This window comes from Camelina sativa, chromosome 1 (assembly GCF_000633955.1).
Source record: "Camelina sativa cultivar DH55 chromosome 1, Cs, whole genome shotgun sequence".
NCBI lineage: Eukaryota > Viridiplantae > Streptophyta > Magnoliopsida > Brassicales > Brassicaceae > Camelina > Camelina sativa.
This window is the reverse complement of record NC_025685.1, coordinates 10,882,643-10,901,572: the sequence shown is the minus strand read 5'-3', so window position 1 is coordinate 10,901,572 and position 18,930 is coordinate 10,882,643. Positions and strand designations below refer to the sequence as shown.

At 32.0% G+C, this 18,930-nt stretch overlaps 2 protein-coding genes across 2 annotated transcripts; both read left to right on the top strand.

The window, feature by feature from the left end:
- LOC104787578 (protein MARD1-like) lies at nt 6,597–8,769 on the top strand. Its single transcript, XM_010513187.2, has 3 exons — nt 6,597–7,276; nt 7,607–8,337; nt 8,457–8,769. The coding sequence occupies exons 2-3, from the start codon at nt 7,613–7,615 to the stop codon at nt 8,524–8,526; spliced, it is 795 nt and encodes a 264-aa protein (XP_010511489.1). The 5' UTR covers nt 6,597–7,276; nt 7,607–7,612; the 3' UTR covers nt 8,527–8,769.
- On the top strand, nt 15,957–16,620 carry LOC104787569. The gene has a single exon (XM_010513179.2). The coding sequence runs from the start codon at nt 16,162–16,164 to the stop codon at nt 16,492–16,494; it is 333 nt and encodes a 110-aa protein (XP_010511481.1). The 5' UTR covers nt 15,957–16,161; the 3' UTR covers nt 16,495–16,620.

Below are 18,930 nucleotides of genomic sequence, written 5' to 3'. Positions count from 1 at the left end.
ATTTCAAAGGTACAAAAACTGTTTTGCAGTTAACCAAGCCATGAGATTATCGTAAAGCGCTTGTTTCTTCTGTTGATGATTTTGCAGGACATAAAAGAAGCAAACCCGTCCCTAAATCCCACCCAGGTCATGTTCCTCACATCCTTGGTAAATCTCATGCACCTAAAGCTTATACACCACCTTGGATGAAGAGGACATTCTCTCAGAAGCATTCATTTCCATGTTCTGATCCACCGAATGCCTGAAATCTGACACAGTCAAGCTAATGACTGAAAACAAGCGCTTAGTGGGAGGCAACCCACTGGTAGGTTTTTCTTTTTCCTTTCTCTTTTGATTTATTTTTATTCGCCAATCTCTTACTTGATAACACTGGGGACAGTGTTGTTTAAGTCTGGGAGAGGCAGTTACTAACTATGTTTTTGTTTTTGAAAAAGAAAAATTATTTTATTGAGTCAAAATTTTTGTTGGGAACTATGATTTTTCTTTTTAGTGTACTTCCTTGGTTGATTAATGCTGCAGATTGAATCCACTAATCCGACTAATGGAAAATCCAATGGATGACCAGTAAACCAGAGACATCTAAATTTCCAACTGAATCCACCAAAGCCTGAGGTAATTTCTGCACTTTTCTTTTACCTCATCAAGGAGATTGATGTTCATAGAGCTTGACTCCTTGTTCATACCGGACAAGTAAGATCTTCAAAAGAAAATGGTACTCCTTTCCCTTATTAAAGTTTGAAATATTTTTCCTGAGAGCTTTGTTAAAAAAAAAGAAAAAAAAAAAGATGAGATGATTTTGATCAGTTTAGAGAGGTAGGTAGATTACCTGTGACCTCATTATTCTACTCTTGAGTCAAATGATTACACAAAGCTTGGAAGCAAGGGGTAGTAAATTACCAATGACCCCATTATTCGCGTACAACTTTGAGAAAAAAAGAATAGTAAAAAAAAACAGCAAAGCAAAGCTCAAAGGAGGATAAGCATAAAATAAGTCTAGGGGAGAGGAAGACTACCACATGTTGTAAAAAGATATATCTTTCTGGTTTTGGAATTGTATGGGAATGAGTCTAGAAGGTTCTTGACATTAATCAAATTGATGAGACCCACCGATGAAGGCTTAATGGAGGAAGTAGTGGAATTTGGTTTGAATTTCGGATGTTATGAATGTCAACGGAGATGTACATGGTGGTTCAATTTGGATTTACCTGCTAAGCATATGGATAATGGTTTAGATCATCATGGTTTTACTTTAAAAAGAAAAAGAGTTTATGCGTTTTCAAACTTCTTTCACAGGTCTAAGTTTATGTTTTGCTTGAGTGCAAGCAAAGGCTAAGTCTAGGGGAGTTGATATATCATGGTTTTTAGGTGTTTTTATCCATGATATAAGTCTTATTTATAGAGTCTTTTTGGTAATTTTAGAGTCTTTTGAATCTTTATAGGATTTAGCATGGATGAGAGCATAATGGAGCTAAATAGGAAGATTTGGAGCTTAATCAAGCATTGAGGCTGAGTTACAAAGTTGAGAGGCGAATTAAGAAGTCAGCATCGATCGATGCTAGTGATGGTGTCGATTGATGCATCATCCAACAGAAGAATCGGAAGTTTTCCCACAAGTTTTGAACATTTACAAATCTGCCCCAAAATTTTCCATATTTGCATCATTGGTCCCTGGACGTGTTTTAGGAATATAAATAGGTTTTTTATAGTCATTGTTTAGACCTAAGCTTTATTTTTCCCTGCAACTTTTGAGAGAGAATCCTGAGAGATTTTTAGAGAGCTTTTGGAGAGAAGATTCAGAACTCCTTTTTCTTCTTCTTTTAATCTCTTAATGTTATCTATTTTATTCATGATTTGTGTTCTTACAATTATGTCGGAGTAGATTTGCTTGTTAGGTTTAGGGTTTCTCATTAGGGATTTCATGGATTGTTAGATCTGTTATTATTTAGCATTCATTATCTTTCTTGTTCTTCACCATAGGTTGTTCTTATTGCTAGATCTTTGATTAATCATCTGGATTTAGATCTTAGGATTATTGATTGATATGAGAATATAATTGATTTTCCTGACAAAAACCTTTGGTGAGCAAAATTACTTCTTGCAAAGAGATTTGATTTAGTAATTTTCTGAACTTATCTAAACCTAATTTTAAAGCTGATTTTTAACCTTGAATTTTGCAAAGAGATTTGGATTTTCTGATTTTAAATTTAGATAATATTTGCAGTGAGAACTGATTTATTTTACAATTGTGTTTAGAGTTCAAGAACGGTGCTTAATTGTTGAATCCTGCTTGCTTAATTAATTGATCTGATTTTCCATGATTTCCTGAGAATTTCTATAGACCTAGCGTTTTTAATTCCTGAATTTACAACACTTCTTAATTCTATTTTTGCATTCTTTTTAAATTAATATTTTGATTTAGCATAATTAAAAGATTATTAAATCTATTGTGTGAATCTAGAGTCTTTGTGGATTTGATCCGTAAGTACTATAATTGATCTCTTAATTTGAGAGAGTAGCTCAGGGTTAAATTTGAGCATATCACATCACTTATCAAATACAAAAACACACGGTTTGATGTTCAATTATTTTTACCGAACATCAAACATTATCATCATCAAATACAAACATAACACTTCAAGACAAAGACAAACTTAACACTTCAATCATTCTTACAATCTATAACACATAGAAAAATATTACACTTAATATAAAAAATCTACACATTCATCACAAACACAAAATCAAACAAAACCAAACAACAACAATGAAAGCTAGAGTAGCATACCTTTACAAGTAAGAGAACCCAACCGTGTGTCTACTTCACCTTAACCAATCTTCACCATTTATCAGCTACACACAGTTTATGAAGCACCTTGCACAAAACATGACAACCGGATCAACATTGATCACACAATTACTTATACAAGACATAAACTAAAACATTGTACTCCTAATATTGAGAACAACACAAGGATTCAATCAACAATCTATAACAAAACAGACAAACATAAGATAACAAGAACATAAAAATGTACTAATTCTTGAAAAAATTATCAGACAATAACTCGATTAAAACATAAAGACAATCACCCTCCAAAAAAATTCTCAAAACCGATTGAACATCAAACTAATCTCATAATCTATGCCTAATTTGTCAAATCGAAATAAAACATTTACCAACCTAACAATCAATCGATTAATTTGAAACCCTAACTATTATAGACAACCAAAGATTAATTTCAAATACATTCAATAAATCGGAAAGGAGAAGACGAACCTTCTATCTCCGATTCGGTAGCCAATGGACCTCACCGTTCCCTGTAGGCCACCAGAAGAATCCTCCACCGTCGTTGTCCCACTAAAAGGAACCGCCGCTGTTGGTAGCCGTGAGAACCGAACCGTCAACTCTCACGATTGAGCCGATCTGGAAGTCATCGTCTCCGGGTGACCAACTATCCTCCAGTATAAGTCGGAAAAATCAAACCCATGAACGGAAATCCATTGATTTTTCCGATTCGATCGTTTGTCTTCTGCGAGAGAGAAGAGAGAGTTTTGTCTTCTATGAGAGAGAAGAGAGAGTTTTGTCTTCTATGAGAGAGAAGAGAGAGACAGTCGAGAGAAAGACAGATCAAATGGAAAAGAAAAAAAAAACCTTTTATATTTTCGCTCCAACCAACCATATGATGCCACGTAGCGTTCTTAGATCGTTGCTAAAAATTGCTTCCCGTAACAACGATCCTCATCTTCGTGGACCCAAATTGGGTTGTTTAATATTGTTTTGGACCTCAAAAATATGAGTATTTATGAGAGTACCCATGAGTGGAGATGCTTTTAGTGACTTCAGAGGGGTTATATATGAACCTATATCTTATAATTCTTAAAAGAGTGGGCTCCTTTTTCCTGACAGCAACAGAGAAATTAGATTCTGATCTCACGGACGGTCACGATGATATGATGGATTGTGTTCACGAGCCCATGACACGACTCATGATGCTTCATCAGTTCTCCACTGTGAGTGACTTCACACACTATTATAGTCAAATTTTATGATGATCAAATTTACAAAAAAAAACATTGCTTAAACCTATTCTTGATTTCATGTCCCTCAACTGTGATTGGTATCGAATAGTTTATTTTTTTTTCCATTAAGTTGTTATAATGGAAAACAGTCACAACTCACACAAAAATGCAAGTAAACAGTAATCAAATCCATAAAAGGTAATTGAAACTTTTAGGCAAATGTAGAAATTTTTGTATTAAAAAAATTATGAAAGTGTGGTAATGTTTACAATAATGGTTTCGATAAAGTATACGGAATCACAACTCATTAGAACAGCTTGTCAAAAAATAAGATCGCAACTTTGATTAGTAATACAATTTGAGGCGTTCAAAAAATCAAAAGTGAACCCATTTCTTGATTTCTAGTCGAATGAATGAACGGATGGAAGATCCAACCAACATGCATGTTTACATCAGTAATTTTGGATCCGAAAGAATGAATGATCTATTTTACTACAGTAATCTTCCAGATTGAGCATCCAACCATGGAGTGATGTTTTTTAACAAAAAAAAACCATGGAGTGATGTTTGATTGAAGAGAAAATGATACTTTCTATTTTATATTCAAAATGGTATTTTTTCTGTTTTACAAGAGTGTCACTTTGACACATTTCACACAAATTAAAAAAAAATATTAAGTGTTTAATAGGTTAATTTAGCTATAGAGTAAAGGTAAAACTAGGAAATCTAATGTAAAAAATGCATTAGAAATATAAAATGATGCATTGAAAATATAAAATGACACTCTTTGTATAACAAAAAAAATTATAAACTAACACTCTTTTTGAAACAGAGGGAGTATATACAAGTGCTTTGTACATTTTTTTAAAGTACTTTTTTTAATCACCAAAAAAATAAATTACTATTCCCTCTGTTTTAATTAAATATATTTTTATTTAAATATTATTTTGGATTTTTGATAAGTATTACTTTAGATTTTCAATGTAAATTTTGTATAAAATAACTAATTTAATCTAAAATACATAGAAAATACCCACAATCAATTTGAATTTAAAAGTATTAGAAAAATTTAAACATATTTTATAAGTTTGTGTGAAAATATCAAAATGATACTTATTATGAAAGAGAGAGAGAGTGAGAGAGTGTCAAATAAAAATGGCTAAAATAACAAAAAGTAATGCGTTACTAGTATATTAACAATAGGTTATATACGAATTTTGATTATACCACTAGTTTGGTTTAAAGTAACGTTATTATTTTTTTTCGTGTTATACATATATATAGCAAGTGTGTGTAGTGTCCACCCAAAGAGACTAGCCAGCTATGAAAGCAAAAGAGATATTCAGTTAAGATTGTGAAATATATTCGTACGTATGATCGTATCTCATTCCATTTCGATTCTGAGCGACCAAGTCCACTCCCCACCCACACTCCCATGCTAACAATATAGTCATCATCACCACGACGTACCATAAAATCATTACACAAAGAAATTTTGTCATATAATGATCGTAAAAGTATTATTGTATCTATAATAAAGATAACCAAAAGTTCTCGTAATCATCATCTCGATTTGTCTCCCGTAGAGAAAACTACTTCCGTGTTTATATGAGTTACCTAATAACTCCACTTTCTTGTTACAAATTGGTAACTTGAGAAGCCGTGGAAAGATTAAACTTAATTCTTAAAAGATATGATAAAACCATCTCAAAAGCCTTGTACTAAATCTAAAATCATTGTTTTGGGTAATTTCTTATTCGTTTTCGTTTTCTGTTTCCTTTTTTTTTTTTTTAATTAAAACATGATTTTATAAACCAAAGCTCTCTCGTTTCTGTCTCATCCCTAACTTTGCGAACTTGAACTAGAATGAGATTTTTTATTTCAACAGTTGCATCTCCCCAAAACGTGTCTTGAATACCTTTGTCATTCCCACCTTCTAATTATGTAGTGTTGTTACCTAACAGGCTTTACAGTGATAGACAATTACGTGAGAAGGTACATATACCTCTAAATTAAATGACATGCAAGACGTAAACAACATTGCGAACTTGTGCTATTTTAAAACGTTTTAAATAGTGTATTTATATAGTGAATTCCTAATCAAACTACGAAAGATTATATCATATATATACTTCTTATATCATCCATATATTTTATATTATTATTATCCCTAAACGTTTTGTGTTATACTCCATTCCATTGATAGATTACTCGTAACCCGTACGATATGCAAATGCAACATACACGAGTCTTACCAACAGCTTTTTTCTCTTTTTGACAACATAATAGTAAGTTCTATTTCCAACTTGTTTTTCATTAAATTCCTAAAGTTTCCGTTTTCTATACAATAAATTAAAAAGAAAAAAGAATATAGAAAGAAAACTAAAAGAAAAATCCAAAAGAAAATATAAAAGACGAAAGGGTCAGTAGAAAACGACGTGAGTGGTTCCTTGGCATACCCAAAAGCAAACAAACAATAAATCAGAAAAGAATAAAAGACAAAATAAATAATCGAATTTAGGTAGTTCCACTGCTAAATAAATAAAAAAGCTTCGAGTGGTTTTATATCTGCACCCACTGATTCTTCAAAAACAATCTCTCACTCTCTATATATGATTACTTATACACAGAATTATACAGACTGATGTAAATGCAAAACTGTGTGTATATTAATTAGTATATATATATATTATTAATTTCATACAAAGAGCTAAGTTAGTGGGTGAGTGTGTCTCGTTAGTGCTCTCTCTGTTTCTTCTGCTATGAAACTTCATGGCGAATTTTGAGGATATGGTAGAGAAGAGAATCAGTGGGGCTGCTGTTTTATAATTTTCTTCTTTTCTCAGTTCATCGAAACTATAACCCCACTACTACAACAACACAAACCCACACACACACACACACACAAAATAGTTTTAAAAAGCAAACAAAATTACAAAAACAAACGGATCAATAATTCTTGCTTTTGTTTGTTTCTTTCTTCTTCTTTCTCCAATCTCTAGTGTAACGTTTCATGTTGTTTACACACGAGAGAAAATTAAAATAAAAAAGTTTTAGCAAGAAAGTGCGAGAAACTCGGGAGTTACAAACAATTATAAAAATCTTTTCAGTTACTTTTTTCTTTTTTATAATATTTTTTTCTTTCTGATTTTAGTTTCTCTTTGTGACACTTTCATTTTCTTACCAAATCATCATGGAGGCAACAGAATTGCATTAAGCTTCATCTTTCTCTGTAAAAACTTCCACAATCTTCCAGGTTAGTTCAATTGAGTTCAAGAGTTATGTTCTTTTGCCTAGTTGAGTTACAAAGTTACGGTTTTTGTTTGCATAATTGAGTTAATGAAGTTGTGATTTTTGTTTGCATAATTGAGTTATAAAGTTATGATTTTTATGCTTAGTGAGCTACAAAATTATGATTTTTATGCTTAATTGAGTTATGAAGTTGTGATTTTTATGCTTAATTGAGTTATAAAGTTGTGATTTTTATGCTTAATTGAGTTACAAAATTATGATTTTTATGCTTAATTTAGTTATAAAGTTGTGATTTTTGTTGTTGTTGTTGTTGTTGTGTGGTGTAATTGAGAAGTGAGTTATGCTAAAGAAGAGATCAAGAAGCAAGCAAGCTTTAATGGCGGAAACAAACCAGAACCAGACGAATCAAAAACAGAGTAAACCGACGCCGTTTCCAAGGCTCTTCACAGCTTTCAGTAGCTTCAAAAGCTTCACTGAAAACGACGCCGTCGCGAGCCCGACTTCGATCCTCGACAACAAACCTTTCTCCGTTTTGAAAAACCCGTTCGGATCCGACAACCCGAAACTCCAAGAAACCCATCTCAAACCCGAACCCAGAAGAATCGGACTCGCCATCGTCGACTCTCTCATCCAAGACGAAAACTCCGAACCTGGCTCCGGAACAATCCTATTCGGGTCACAGCTTCGGATCCGGGTCCCGGATTCTCCACGCTCCTCGTCGGACTTCGGGATCAAAACGAGGAACTCTCAACCGGAGTCGACAACGATGAAACCAACTTCCGGGTCAGGTCTCGGGTCTCCCCGGGTATTCTCCGGCTACTTCTCCGCCAGCGATATGGAGCTATCGGAGGATTACACATGCGTGACCTGTCACGGGCCTAACCCGAGAACCATTCATATATTCGATAACTGCATCGTGGAGAGCCAACCGGGCGTCGTGTTCTTTCGAAGCTCCGACCCGGTTAACGAATCGGATTCGGATTGTTCCCCACCCGACAGCTTTCTCAGTAGTTGCTGTAACTGTAAGAAGAGTCTTGGTCCTCGTGATGACATTTTCATGTACAGGTTTGGTTTGGCCTTTTCATTTTTTTTTAAATTTTTTAAAAACATAACAAATTATGTGAAACTTTTTCTAATTTTTGGTTGGCTAATCAATTTGGTGATTTTGATGATTTTAATTGCAGGGGAGATAGAGCCTTCTGTAGCAGTGAGTGCAGAGCCTTGGAGATGATGTCTGATGAAAATGATAATTAAATATATAAAAAAAAAGAAAAAAAAAGAGAGAGTATGATAATAATGACGTAATGACTAATAATCAATAAAATGTTTAGATATGAATTTTCAATTTTGTTTAGTTGCTTTTTTTTTTTTGGTTGGGAGCAGAGAGAGTTTGGTATCTTCATTGTATCTATGTGTATTATGTGTCTACATGCATAATCATATACTTTAATAATAACAGTAGAGATCACAATTATAAATGTAGCAAGTTCCATTTGAGATGTGTTAAGACAGAAAACTCTAAACATGAGCTTAGCTTAAATTTTTATGGAGGTTTTGAATATCATGAATCTTTTTTGCTGCACTCCATACTAACATTTGTGGCTATTGGCTAATATCACAAAATACGAATCTAATTAACACATGAAATGAAAAATTCAAATGTAAAAGACAGTTGCAAAGATACGTCGTTCTTGATCGTGAAGCTCTACATGTATATGAGTTTTCACCTTCTTTTTTTTGTTCTTTCTCTAAATGACAATAATTATTATCACCATTATATAAACTAGCCTTTCATTTTAGTATCTGATACATCAAAATCCTGATAACTTAACAGTCTTTCTTGACTATCTTAAATGAAGTAATATCGAATTTTATTTAAGAAAATAATTGTAAAAGTTGATGAGTTTTGACTGTTGAAATATGACTGAATTATTTGTATTTTGTACTTTAAGACAATTAATAAAAGAAAGAAATAGAAGTAAGTGATTTGAATCTTATATATATGTATCACAAGCACATGGTATATAAAACAAATTGTACAAGAATTATTGGAAACAAATTGTACAAGAATTATAGTATAAAACAAAACGCTGAATTTTTTTTTTTTTTTTTTTCTTCCAAGAAATGATATTTAGGGTGAACTTAACCTTTGAAAGTTTCTAGTCTAACAACTCTCTACTTTATTTATCAAAGAAAAAAGAAGTAAAGTTGAAATTAGTTGACAAAAAAAAAGAAGGAAGAAGTTAAAAAATTAAAAAGTCGAAGCCCGTTAAGGATCAGGGTATTACCATTCTGGATCATGGACCAATTATGATTGGGTTCTATATTGATTAAACTAAAGCCCGAGCCACTATTAAACCGAATCGTGGTTTAATAATAATTTTACACTTGTTGGTCTGGTTTAATCCGCAAACAAACCGTACTAAAACCGAATCTGATTACGAGTATGGGCTTTGGTTGCCTAACTACACACTGACAAGTGAGAAGTATATAATGTTAATATGAAACTATTACCATTACAATACAATTTTATATCAACATACTGAACATGTACAATGAGGATACTGCTAATCTGCGGCGGCCTCCTTTGCGAATGGTTGTAGCATGAAAATATACAATGTTTTTTTTTGTTGTTGTAATTATTTGAACTTTTGAAGGCTTGAAGCTAAGCAATATGGTATGGTTACTACTGACACTTCCTTTATTATGTTTCCACGCACTTAAAACATACGATATTAGTATTATTTACACACACAAAATAACACTTGTTAGTTGTTGCTTGTTATATGTTTAGAAACGTCGGACCCATGAGTCTTACAAAATCCAACTTTGAAGTCAGCATATGGTCCTACGAGTGGCGGCTTGATTGGTCAAGGACACGTAGTGTGCCAAATAAAATTCTTTGTTTGACAATTTATTCTATTTGATTTTGAGGTTGGCAATAGATTTCATTACGGTTCGGGTTGAACAATCCACTAGGTAGAAACTAGAAACTGAATAGATTTATCATATCTTACAAATGATACTCAAATTTCTTCAACTCTCATCGCTACCTTGCCCCTAGCAAAACCTCCCCGTCTTATTTAACTCATTTTCACTATAATCTTTGACTAGGCTCATCGCGTACGTGTCGTGGATTAGTTAATTTGACCTATATGATTTTATTTCGCGTCCATAAAATCTTCAGATGAAAGCTTGTTTAACCCCGAGAAAGTATGAAATGCCCCAGAGAGATCTAGAGATAAGATTTTACAAAAGCGATGTCATTCTTTATAGCATTATACTATTATCAGGTTATACATGATTAATCCTAAGCAAACGTCCGCTATTTAAGTGGAAATTTTGCATATTACGTATTTTGAATGGACGACACCATATTTTTTAAGCATTTCAAATAAGTTTAAATAAAGAAACTCGAGGGTTCGAGCACATAAGACATACAAACAAAGACAAACCCACATGTAAACATGTATGTACACGTGAATTTTTTTTTTGGTTATCACTTAATTACGTGCGACCTTTAACTGAATCTTCTACTTCATAAAAATGAACAAACAAAAAGGAAATAAATATGGTTCAATTCCAGTTATTTTTTTCTTTTTATAGTGTTAAGATGATCTCAATTAGTTGAATACGTAAACTCTTCCCTACTCCGCCAATTTTGTCAAAGCGTCATTGTGTTAATCAAAGCACATGCATGCTTATGCGTGAACAGTTTGATCATTTGTACGCAATTAGTATACCTAACGCGAACATATATATATATATATATATATATATATATATATATAACTAGGAGAATAAGAGGAGATCTCCAATTACTGAAAAGTAAGAGTCATAAAACATCAAATTAATTTCAGTAATGCAAAAAAATTCTAATAAAATGAAACAAAAAGAGACTTCTAACATATCTTACATAATGTGACAAAGGGATATGTATGTTATTTTACCATTGTTTGTTTGTTATAAAGATATCCCACAATGTTAATTATTATTATCCATTTTAGGACATACATGAATGAGACATGTGATAGGTAGGACAATTAAGCACTGCAAGGTGGAGAGGTTGAACAGAACCCAACGAGACATATGAAACCTGTTCTTGTATCCACCAATCAATTCTTCTACTTATACCAATTTTGGCTTTATGTCTATTTTTACTAGTCACACACAAAATAATCTAAAAATATAAATTTATATATTCCCTGTATGATCAGTTCTATGGTAATACTTCTATTTTATTTTTTTAATTATCTAGTTGGGTTTATTATATAGGTACCCCCACATGCATATAGGTATGGCTCTTTACTACAACATCGTTGGTCTCATATGCACACATGGCAACTATTGCTGACTCTTGTTTCATTCACAAGATTCATAATATATTCGCTTATAATTGGTTGCAATTCATGGTAAACAGGATAACATACATACACACACAATGTAACATTAAACCCCAAAAAAAGTCATCAGTGAAGAATCGATTATGGGTGTGGATCAAACGATCAGTGTGGAATAAATTTGTTTGAGGGAAAAGTTGACGGACATATGGTTCTATGCTCCGATACATTTTTTTGCAGAAGAGAGAGAAAAAAAAAAAAGTATACAGTATGTAACATGCTACTATAGTGTACTGATTTTGCCTTTTGTTTTTTAATGTAATTAATATGACTTTACTAGACCATCATTTATCTTGGCCAAATTTATAATCATTTGCAATCTTTTCAATTCTTTAATTATTTGTTCTTCAATTATTGAGATTGATCATACTATTAAGTTTTAGGAGAATATATGTAAGAAAGACCAACTTGGCCAAGGCAGGCAACTATGTTATATGGTAGTTTTTTTTGTCAAACAAAAGCAAAGATGGATGTAGTGGATGAGAATTTATCATTATATGACTCACGTAGAGTGGTTGAAATGCGTCAAGTTTGAAAGTTTAATTTAGTCAACTGAATACTAATGATGTTCTTAATTATGAACAGATTTAAAATATTGGGGCCATTTTGGAAAAAGAAATTCTTATGCCACATACTCCTAATCCAGTTAAGTTTATTTATGTTGCCACCACAAATCCACAACCAATCCCATTATAGATTGCTTTGATTAGCTCCAACCCTTCTCGTCAATAAATTATTATGTGCATTTGGCTGGCTTACTATAAAAATCAGTTGTTGTTATCATCATAAAACCCACGTTTTCACTGAACTTATATGTTAGCGCATCCATTTTTAATTTATAAGTGCAAGCAGCAACATATAAGTTCTATGCTAAAGTAGAATTTTCATAGAATTTCTATTAGCATGTTTATTGAACTATGTGCGATATTTGTTGCCGCTTGTACTTAGTTTCATTCTGGACGAAAATAATAATTGTTGCATTTTTACTAGCTAAAAGGTTATTTTTTTTCTGAAAAAAATATTACTACTAAAAGGTTCTAAACTGTCAATTCGTGACATTGTAAAATCCATTTTATGAGTCAACCATGGATAATTTTCATAGCTTTCAATTAGCTAGATATTACAAAAACATCTTTGTTAACGATCAATTACTAATATTCCGTTTTTGTTATGCGTGTAAAGTAAAACTCCTATAGACCGATATTATTATTATGTATATTGAAATAATAGTTACTTAGTTAGCGACATGATTCTTGAAAGTAACTCGAAACCAAACCCACACGCGACATGGCTACAGATATGTAAAATTTATCCACATAATGATTGGTGGTATACTTTTCCTTCAAGTGATGTAATAAGAGCACATCATTGACAAAGAAAGCAATGAAGAAAAAGAGAGACAAAAGTCCAAGCATGGGGGCAAAAAATGAGTACATGATGCAAAATCTAATGTTTTGTTAATTACATTTAAGGTCCACACCATTTACGATTTTTAGCGAGAACGAAACTACATGACCCACTAACTCGTAGCTGAACTCAAAACCTAATATTGAAGAGTGTTTAACTCGCTGCTTGAAACAAAATATCTTCATAGAGGCTAGAGCTCCCACTATCCGATCCTAGTCACTCGCGATTCTCTACTATATAGTAATTGCACTGAGCATTTATATTTTCAGATCTATTTGTTTGTTTGTAAGGCTAATCCATTGATGATCGTGCCATCTGTTTAAGTCAAAACCTAGCTTAATATTAGGGTTGGAATGAGAGACATTTAGGAAGAAATCATATAAAATGTTATAGTCTCTTGAACTACTGAGAGAATATACGGATTTAAACTCAAATTCTCAAAATATCTTGGTAGTTAATATTACAAAAAATAATCATGACTCGAGTTGCAACTTAATTTTTTACCGATTTCAACTAATAAACCAATTTAGTTTTATTTTTCTCTTTTATCATCTATATTGCATCTTGTTTCATTAAAAAGTATTTACATGATATAAATAATTAGTTTAATTACTATTTTCAATATAGTCAAACTTAGATATCCAATATAATTGAACTAAATCGGAGCACGATTAACGTTTTATAACCGAAGAAGCTGAACATACTTTTGAGTTTCAAGCCTAAAAAACTTTTAATCCTTTGTTCAACCACTTAATGAAACGTTCATATGTTTTTTTTATACCTTTATGTACATAGTATATAAAAAAACAAAGCCCTTAAAGAAAATATGATTCAGAAAAGTAGTCAATGGAAAAAAAAAGTTGTCAGCATTATTGCAAGACAACGTCGGAAGTAACGCTCATGCTCATGTCTTTGTAACTCTTCTTGTTGCATCATATTCACAAATGCTTTATATTTTTTAAAGCCAAACAATTGCCCAACTTGTTTCTTAAATATGTTTTGTTTGTTTCTTGATGGAAATATTTTATTTTATTTATAGACTTGCATGTATGATGTGTTTATCCGCTCTTATGAAGCCACAAGCAGCTACATGAATTTTCGTAACATGATACCATTATATATGTAAGTATTAATGATGTTAGCAAGCATATTAATTAAGAAATTAAAAGAATTGCATACTTATATATGTGATGTGTAATGCATGATGACATGGCAAATATAGACAAATCTATGGCTGAAACTCTGAAAGACAGTCACAAGCTTAGTCAAGCAACTGTCGAGAGAAGACATGACAAATAGGGTAACTGAAATTAACTAACTCTACTAAATTGCATTCAATATCTCTTTCTATTTGTTTCTTTTATTTATTACAACAAAAACTTTAACCGCCCACAGAGTTTATGCCTCGAGAGCTAGCATGCTGTTGAATAAATTATATATCTCTCTCTCTACTCTCCAAGACGACAAAACCTTTAACCACAGACCAACTTGTGTATATATTTTTCTAATTATCATATTGTTTAACTTAAGATTAGAAACTATTTAGTATTCAACAAATTATAAATTAAGTTCGCTACGTTTTTCTGGCCTAAAATAATGATAAATTCGAAAAAGTGGGAGGAAAATAGGTAAATTAACTTTATTTAACTTTTTCTTCGATTTTTGTAACAACTTTGCTTTGACATATAGTAACGATACTACAACATTATTGTAGCTAGAAGACTCATAGCCCTTAATTATTGTTCCTTCTTTTGGGGACGAGTGTGTTTGGATCATTAACCCGACTCATCTTGAATGTTTAAGAGCGTTACGGTTATTTCCCACTAATTAAGATGTATATATATATATATATATGCATTTTAGAAGACTGCCCATATTATTCAGGTACGTTTACAAAATGATAAAACTCCAAGCTGCTTACTGATTTATAAGCAAAAAAAAAAAAAAAAAAAAANGCTTACTAGTCATAACCCTAACAAATTCTGCTTTGGATAATAGACGATACAGCAAGAAACTTTTTTTTTTTTTTGTACTAACAGCAAGAAACTAATTTGATAAAAGCATATATGAAGAATATATTTCATGTATATATATATATATATATATATCTGTGTGTTGTTTATATATAGATAGATAATGGTAAGGATCATATGTATTTGTGTGTGGTGTGGATACAACAATTCTTGAAGAGATTGAGAGAAGTGTGTTATAATTGGGTAGGTGATGGACCCTTCTATATCCAACCACCTTTGTCTCTATTTCCACCTTCCCATGTCCCTTAGAACATGGAGCAAATTATGGCAACTCCTCTCTCTCTACCCTCTCTCTTTTTTATTTTCAATTTGTTAATATTTTAATTCTTCTTTCATATTTTATAGTTTTCTGGTAGTGTTTACTGATTTTATAAACCAATAACATTGCTTATAATTATTATTTTTTAAAACAGACAAAAAAAATTTTTTTTGTTAACAAAATATAGACAAAAATGTAAAATTGTAAACAGATTTGAAGTTTTTTAAAAAACGCCCACAGAGTTTTCGCCAAAATGTTATTTCCTCTATTGCCATTTAGATCGCACCATAATAATGTCCGAACATGGCTACGCAATTGGTTACTGAACCCACGATAAATTTATCTGACAACAACGGTGATTGATTAGAAATCTACACATATAGATTCAATGATTCATACAGTTTCTAGACTATATTAATATTTTCATATACATTATACATAAAAAAACTAATATTACTTTTAAGCTTTGATTAGTCAAAACTTTAATATATACGATCATCACTTGTAATTTGTGATATTTCGTTTTGTCACTATCCAAATATAAAACCAATGTACGTAACCGTTAGATTTATTACTATATGATCTGCCCAATTATACGCATCGCTCGCTCTAGACTATAATATTAATTGTTGCAAGTGTCGAGAGCCGGCCAAAGATTGCAACATATAAAGCAATACCCACAACACAAAACCATTCTCCATCACCCAAAAAAAAAAAAAAAACAATCTTCTTGTTTTGTTTGCCATATTGAAAGCTCATAGGCTTTTTTCTTTTATTTTTTTGGTGAAGAATGGAGATAGAATCTGTGAGATGTGAGTGTTGTGGGTTAATGGAAGACTGCACACAAGACTACATTAGTGCGGTCAAATCTAACTTCGACAACAAATGGCTCTGTGGTCTTTGCTCCGAGGCCGTGAGGGACGAAGTGAGCCGCCAGAAGATGACCACAGTTGATGAAGCCGTTAAGGCTCACGTGTCGTTTTGTGGCAAGTTTAAAAAAGATAACCCCGCGGTTCATGTCGCCGACGGTATGAGGCAGATGCTACGGAGGAGGTCCGGTGACTTGACGACTTCCTCTGCGTCCAAGAAGTTTGGTAGATCTAACACCACCAAGTTGTACTAAACCATTTTTCTATTTTTCGCTAATTAATTAATGTATAATATTTGATGCTACTTTGTTTTGTTTTGTTTAATGTCATAAATGATGGTCGGTGATGCTATAACTAAACTAATCAATTAATTTCCCACAGTCTTGTCATTTAGTTTCCACCTAGTTCGATCTCTTTAGTCATTTGATTAACATGGCCAAAACTATCCCATGAGGAATCTTGAATTCATGTTATGTTATTTGCTTGGTAACCAAGACGTACTTCTATAACCTTTTTCAGTCAGAGATGAGAGACCATATAACATGCTAAATTAGTAATCGAACTCGTGATTTTGAATACTCTATCCATTTGGGTCGCAAGCTATATATGTAACGCTGCAAGAGTTTAATGACATTTTAAAGTATGTTGGTCGTCCAAGATATTCTATACTCATTGACAAGTTCTTTAATTAACCTTTCTCTGGCTCCACACAAACTATCACATTCTTCATCTCCTAAAACGCTTTTAACGCTTCTTGTAGATGCTTACACACTAATGAAGTCCTCTCGATTTCATACATTTTCTAAGCTAAGCATCTACAAAGAGACAAAATAACTTCTAACTAAAGTTTTCAAAATTTTGATCATACAATAGCTTGTGGTCATTTCATCGGATCTTTCGACCACAAAATTTCAACATTTCCATCAGAACAGTCTCCATAAACACATCGGACAGAGCACTAAGATCAACTATAACGCCGTGAATCTCCATGCCGCCGATAACCGCGGAGGGTGCCGGCGTTGTTCGGAATTAGCATGGAGCTCAAACCATTCGGAGTAATCTTAATCTGCTAAACCAACACTTTTTAACTGGGCTGATAATGGGCTTTGGCTTCGTCTAAACAAATATATCTATTATAAATGACCACAACAATTGTCGCTGAACTCATCAAGTAGAGGCCTAGGAGTAAGAGCTCCATCTAATGGAACTGAATACATCAAATGTGTTTGTTCTACTTTTATTTACATTGAACCTTCTATATGATAGATCATATAAAATAGATTATATTTATTTTCGATTAATTGATTTGTGATCTAGAGCAAACATTAGTATAATGTTAACACGTAAATAATTAAAGTTTTCGAGTCTACTTAGAACACGTAAAGTACAAAAATAAAACCGGAAATTTCAGACAATATTTCTTCTGTTTACACACATGTGAACATTTTAGATTTTGTTGGTTTCACTTCATATCCAAGATCTTGCGACTAGCTATAACATTTTGATCCGTGACATACTTTTTTCCCCAAATTACATCCAACCTATACCAATGTTACATATATACGACTTGTTTTTTATTTTTTTTTTGTTTTATTCTGTAGATTTAAGTTGGGTTTTATATTTTTCTAAAGGCTAAAACTGAAAACCAAGATACGTGTTTCTCTAAATTTATATATTTTACGTTGATTAAATTTAATTATAAACCTAGAATAAAAAAATTTCATTTTTGAGAGTTTATAAGAGAAAGAAGTACTGAATAATTGGGTCAAATACATAAAAATTTGGATGAAAGAAAACCAAAAACCTAATTTATGTGGCCAAAATGATATAGTCTAACTTCTAATTAATGGATACAAATAGGTGAAAGGAAAAGAGAATGACTTTGGTTCACAAAAAAAAAAAATAAAGCAAAGTATTCTTTCAAATCTTCTTCTCATTAGGAAATAACCAAAGAAGTTTGTTTTTTTTTGGTAAAAACCAAAGAAGTTTTGTTGCGTATCTTTTTGTTATCACTACCAAACATTTTTATGTCTCCATCTTCCGTACGTCTGCTATTACGTTATATCCACCATATTTTATAACATACTAACATTGCGTTTTTCTCTTTGAATAAGAAAATTTGCACGACTCCTATTTCAAATATGATGAAATACATTCATGTGCTAAGTACTCTTCTTTATATAGGAGTAATCTATTAATTAATGGGAACGAAAAATCAAAAATTCATCAATAGAGGGTATTATTACGAATAATAGTAGTTTTATATTCAGTTAGTAAACTAATTAAAACCTTTAGAAAACTCCTGCATATTTGAAACATGTTACAAGAATGACTCAAGGAACAGACAACTTTTGTAATCATAAAGTTTAACAAGGAAAAGGTTATTTTTTGTTAAATATACACATGTCCTACGAATCACTTTTTCTTCTAACATATACGAGGTAATCAATCAAAAACTTTATTACAGTCATAATCACACTGTTTTTTAATCATAGCAGCCTTAAATACTTGTTTGTTCGTTAACTGAAGTTGTATAACTTTTACGACATAACTCATTTTTCCGACATATCTAAATATAAAATCAAAATATGCGATAGTCCAACATGTTTTTAATGATCCAATTTTTTTTTTGTTCCCTAATATTCAAGACTATAGTATCATGTTTAAAACGTAAATAAATCTTAAAAACA

Excerpts from the sequence above, each read along its gene's own strand:
- LOC104787578 (XM_010513187.2), top strand. The coding sequence starts at position 7,613 with ATGCTAAAGAAGAGATCAAGAAGCAAGCAAGCTTTAATGGCGGAAACA. Across the intron at positions 8,338-8,456 it reads GATGACATTTTCATGTACAG|GGGAGATAGAGCCTTCTGTA; the intron begins GTTTGGTTTGGC and ends TTTTAATTGCAG.
- LOC104787569 (XM_010513179.2), top strand. The coding sequence starts at position 16,162 with ATGGAGATAGAATCTGTGAGATGTGAGTGTTGTGGGTTAATGGAAGAC.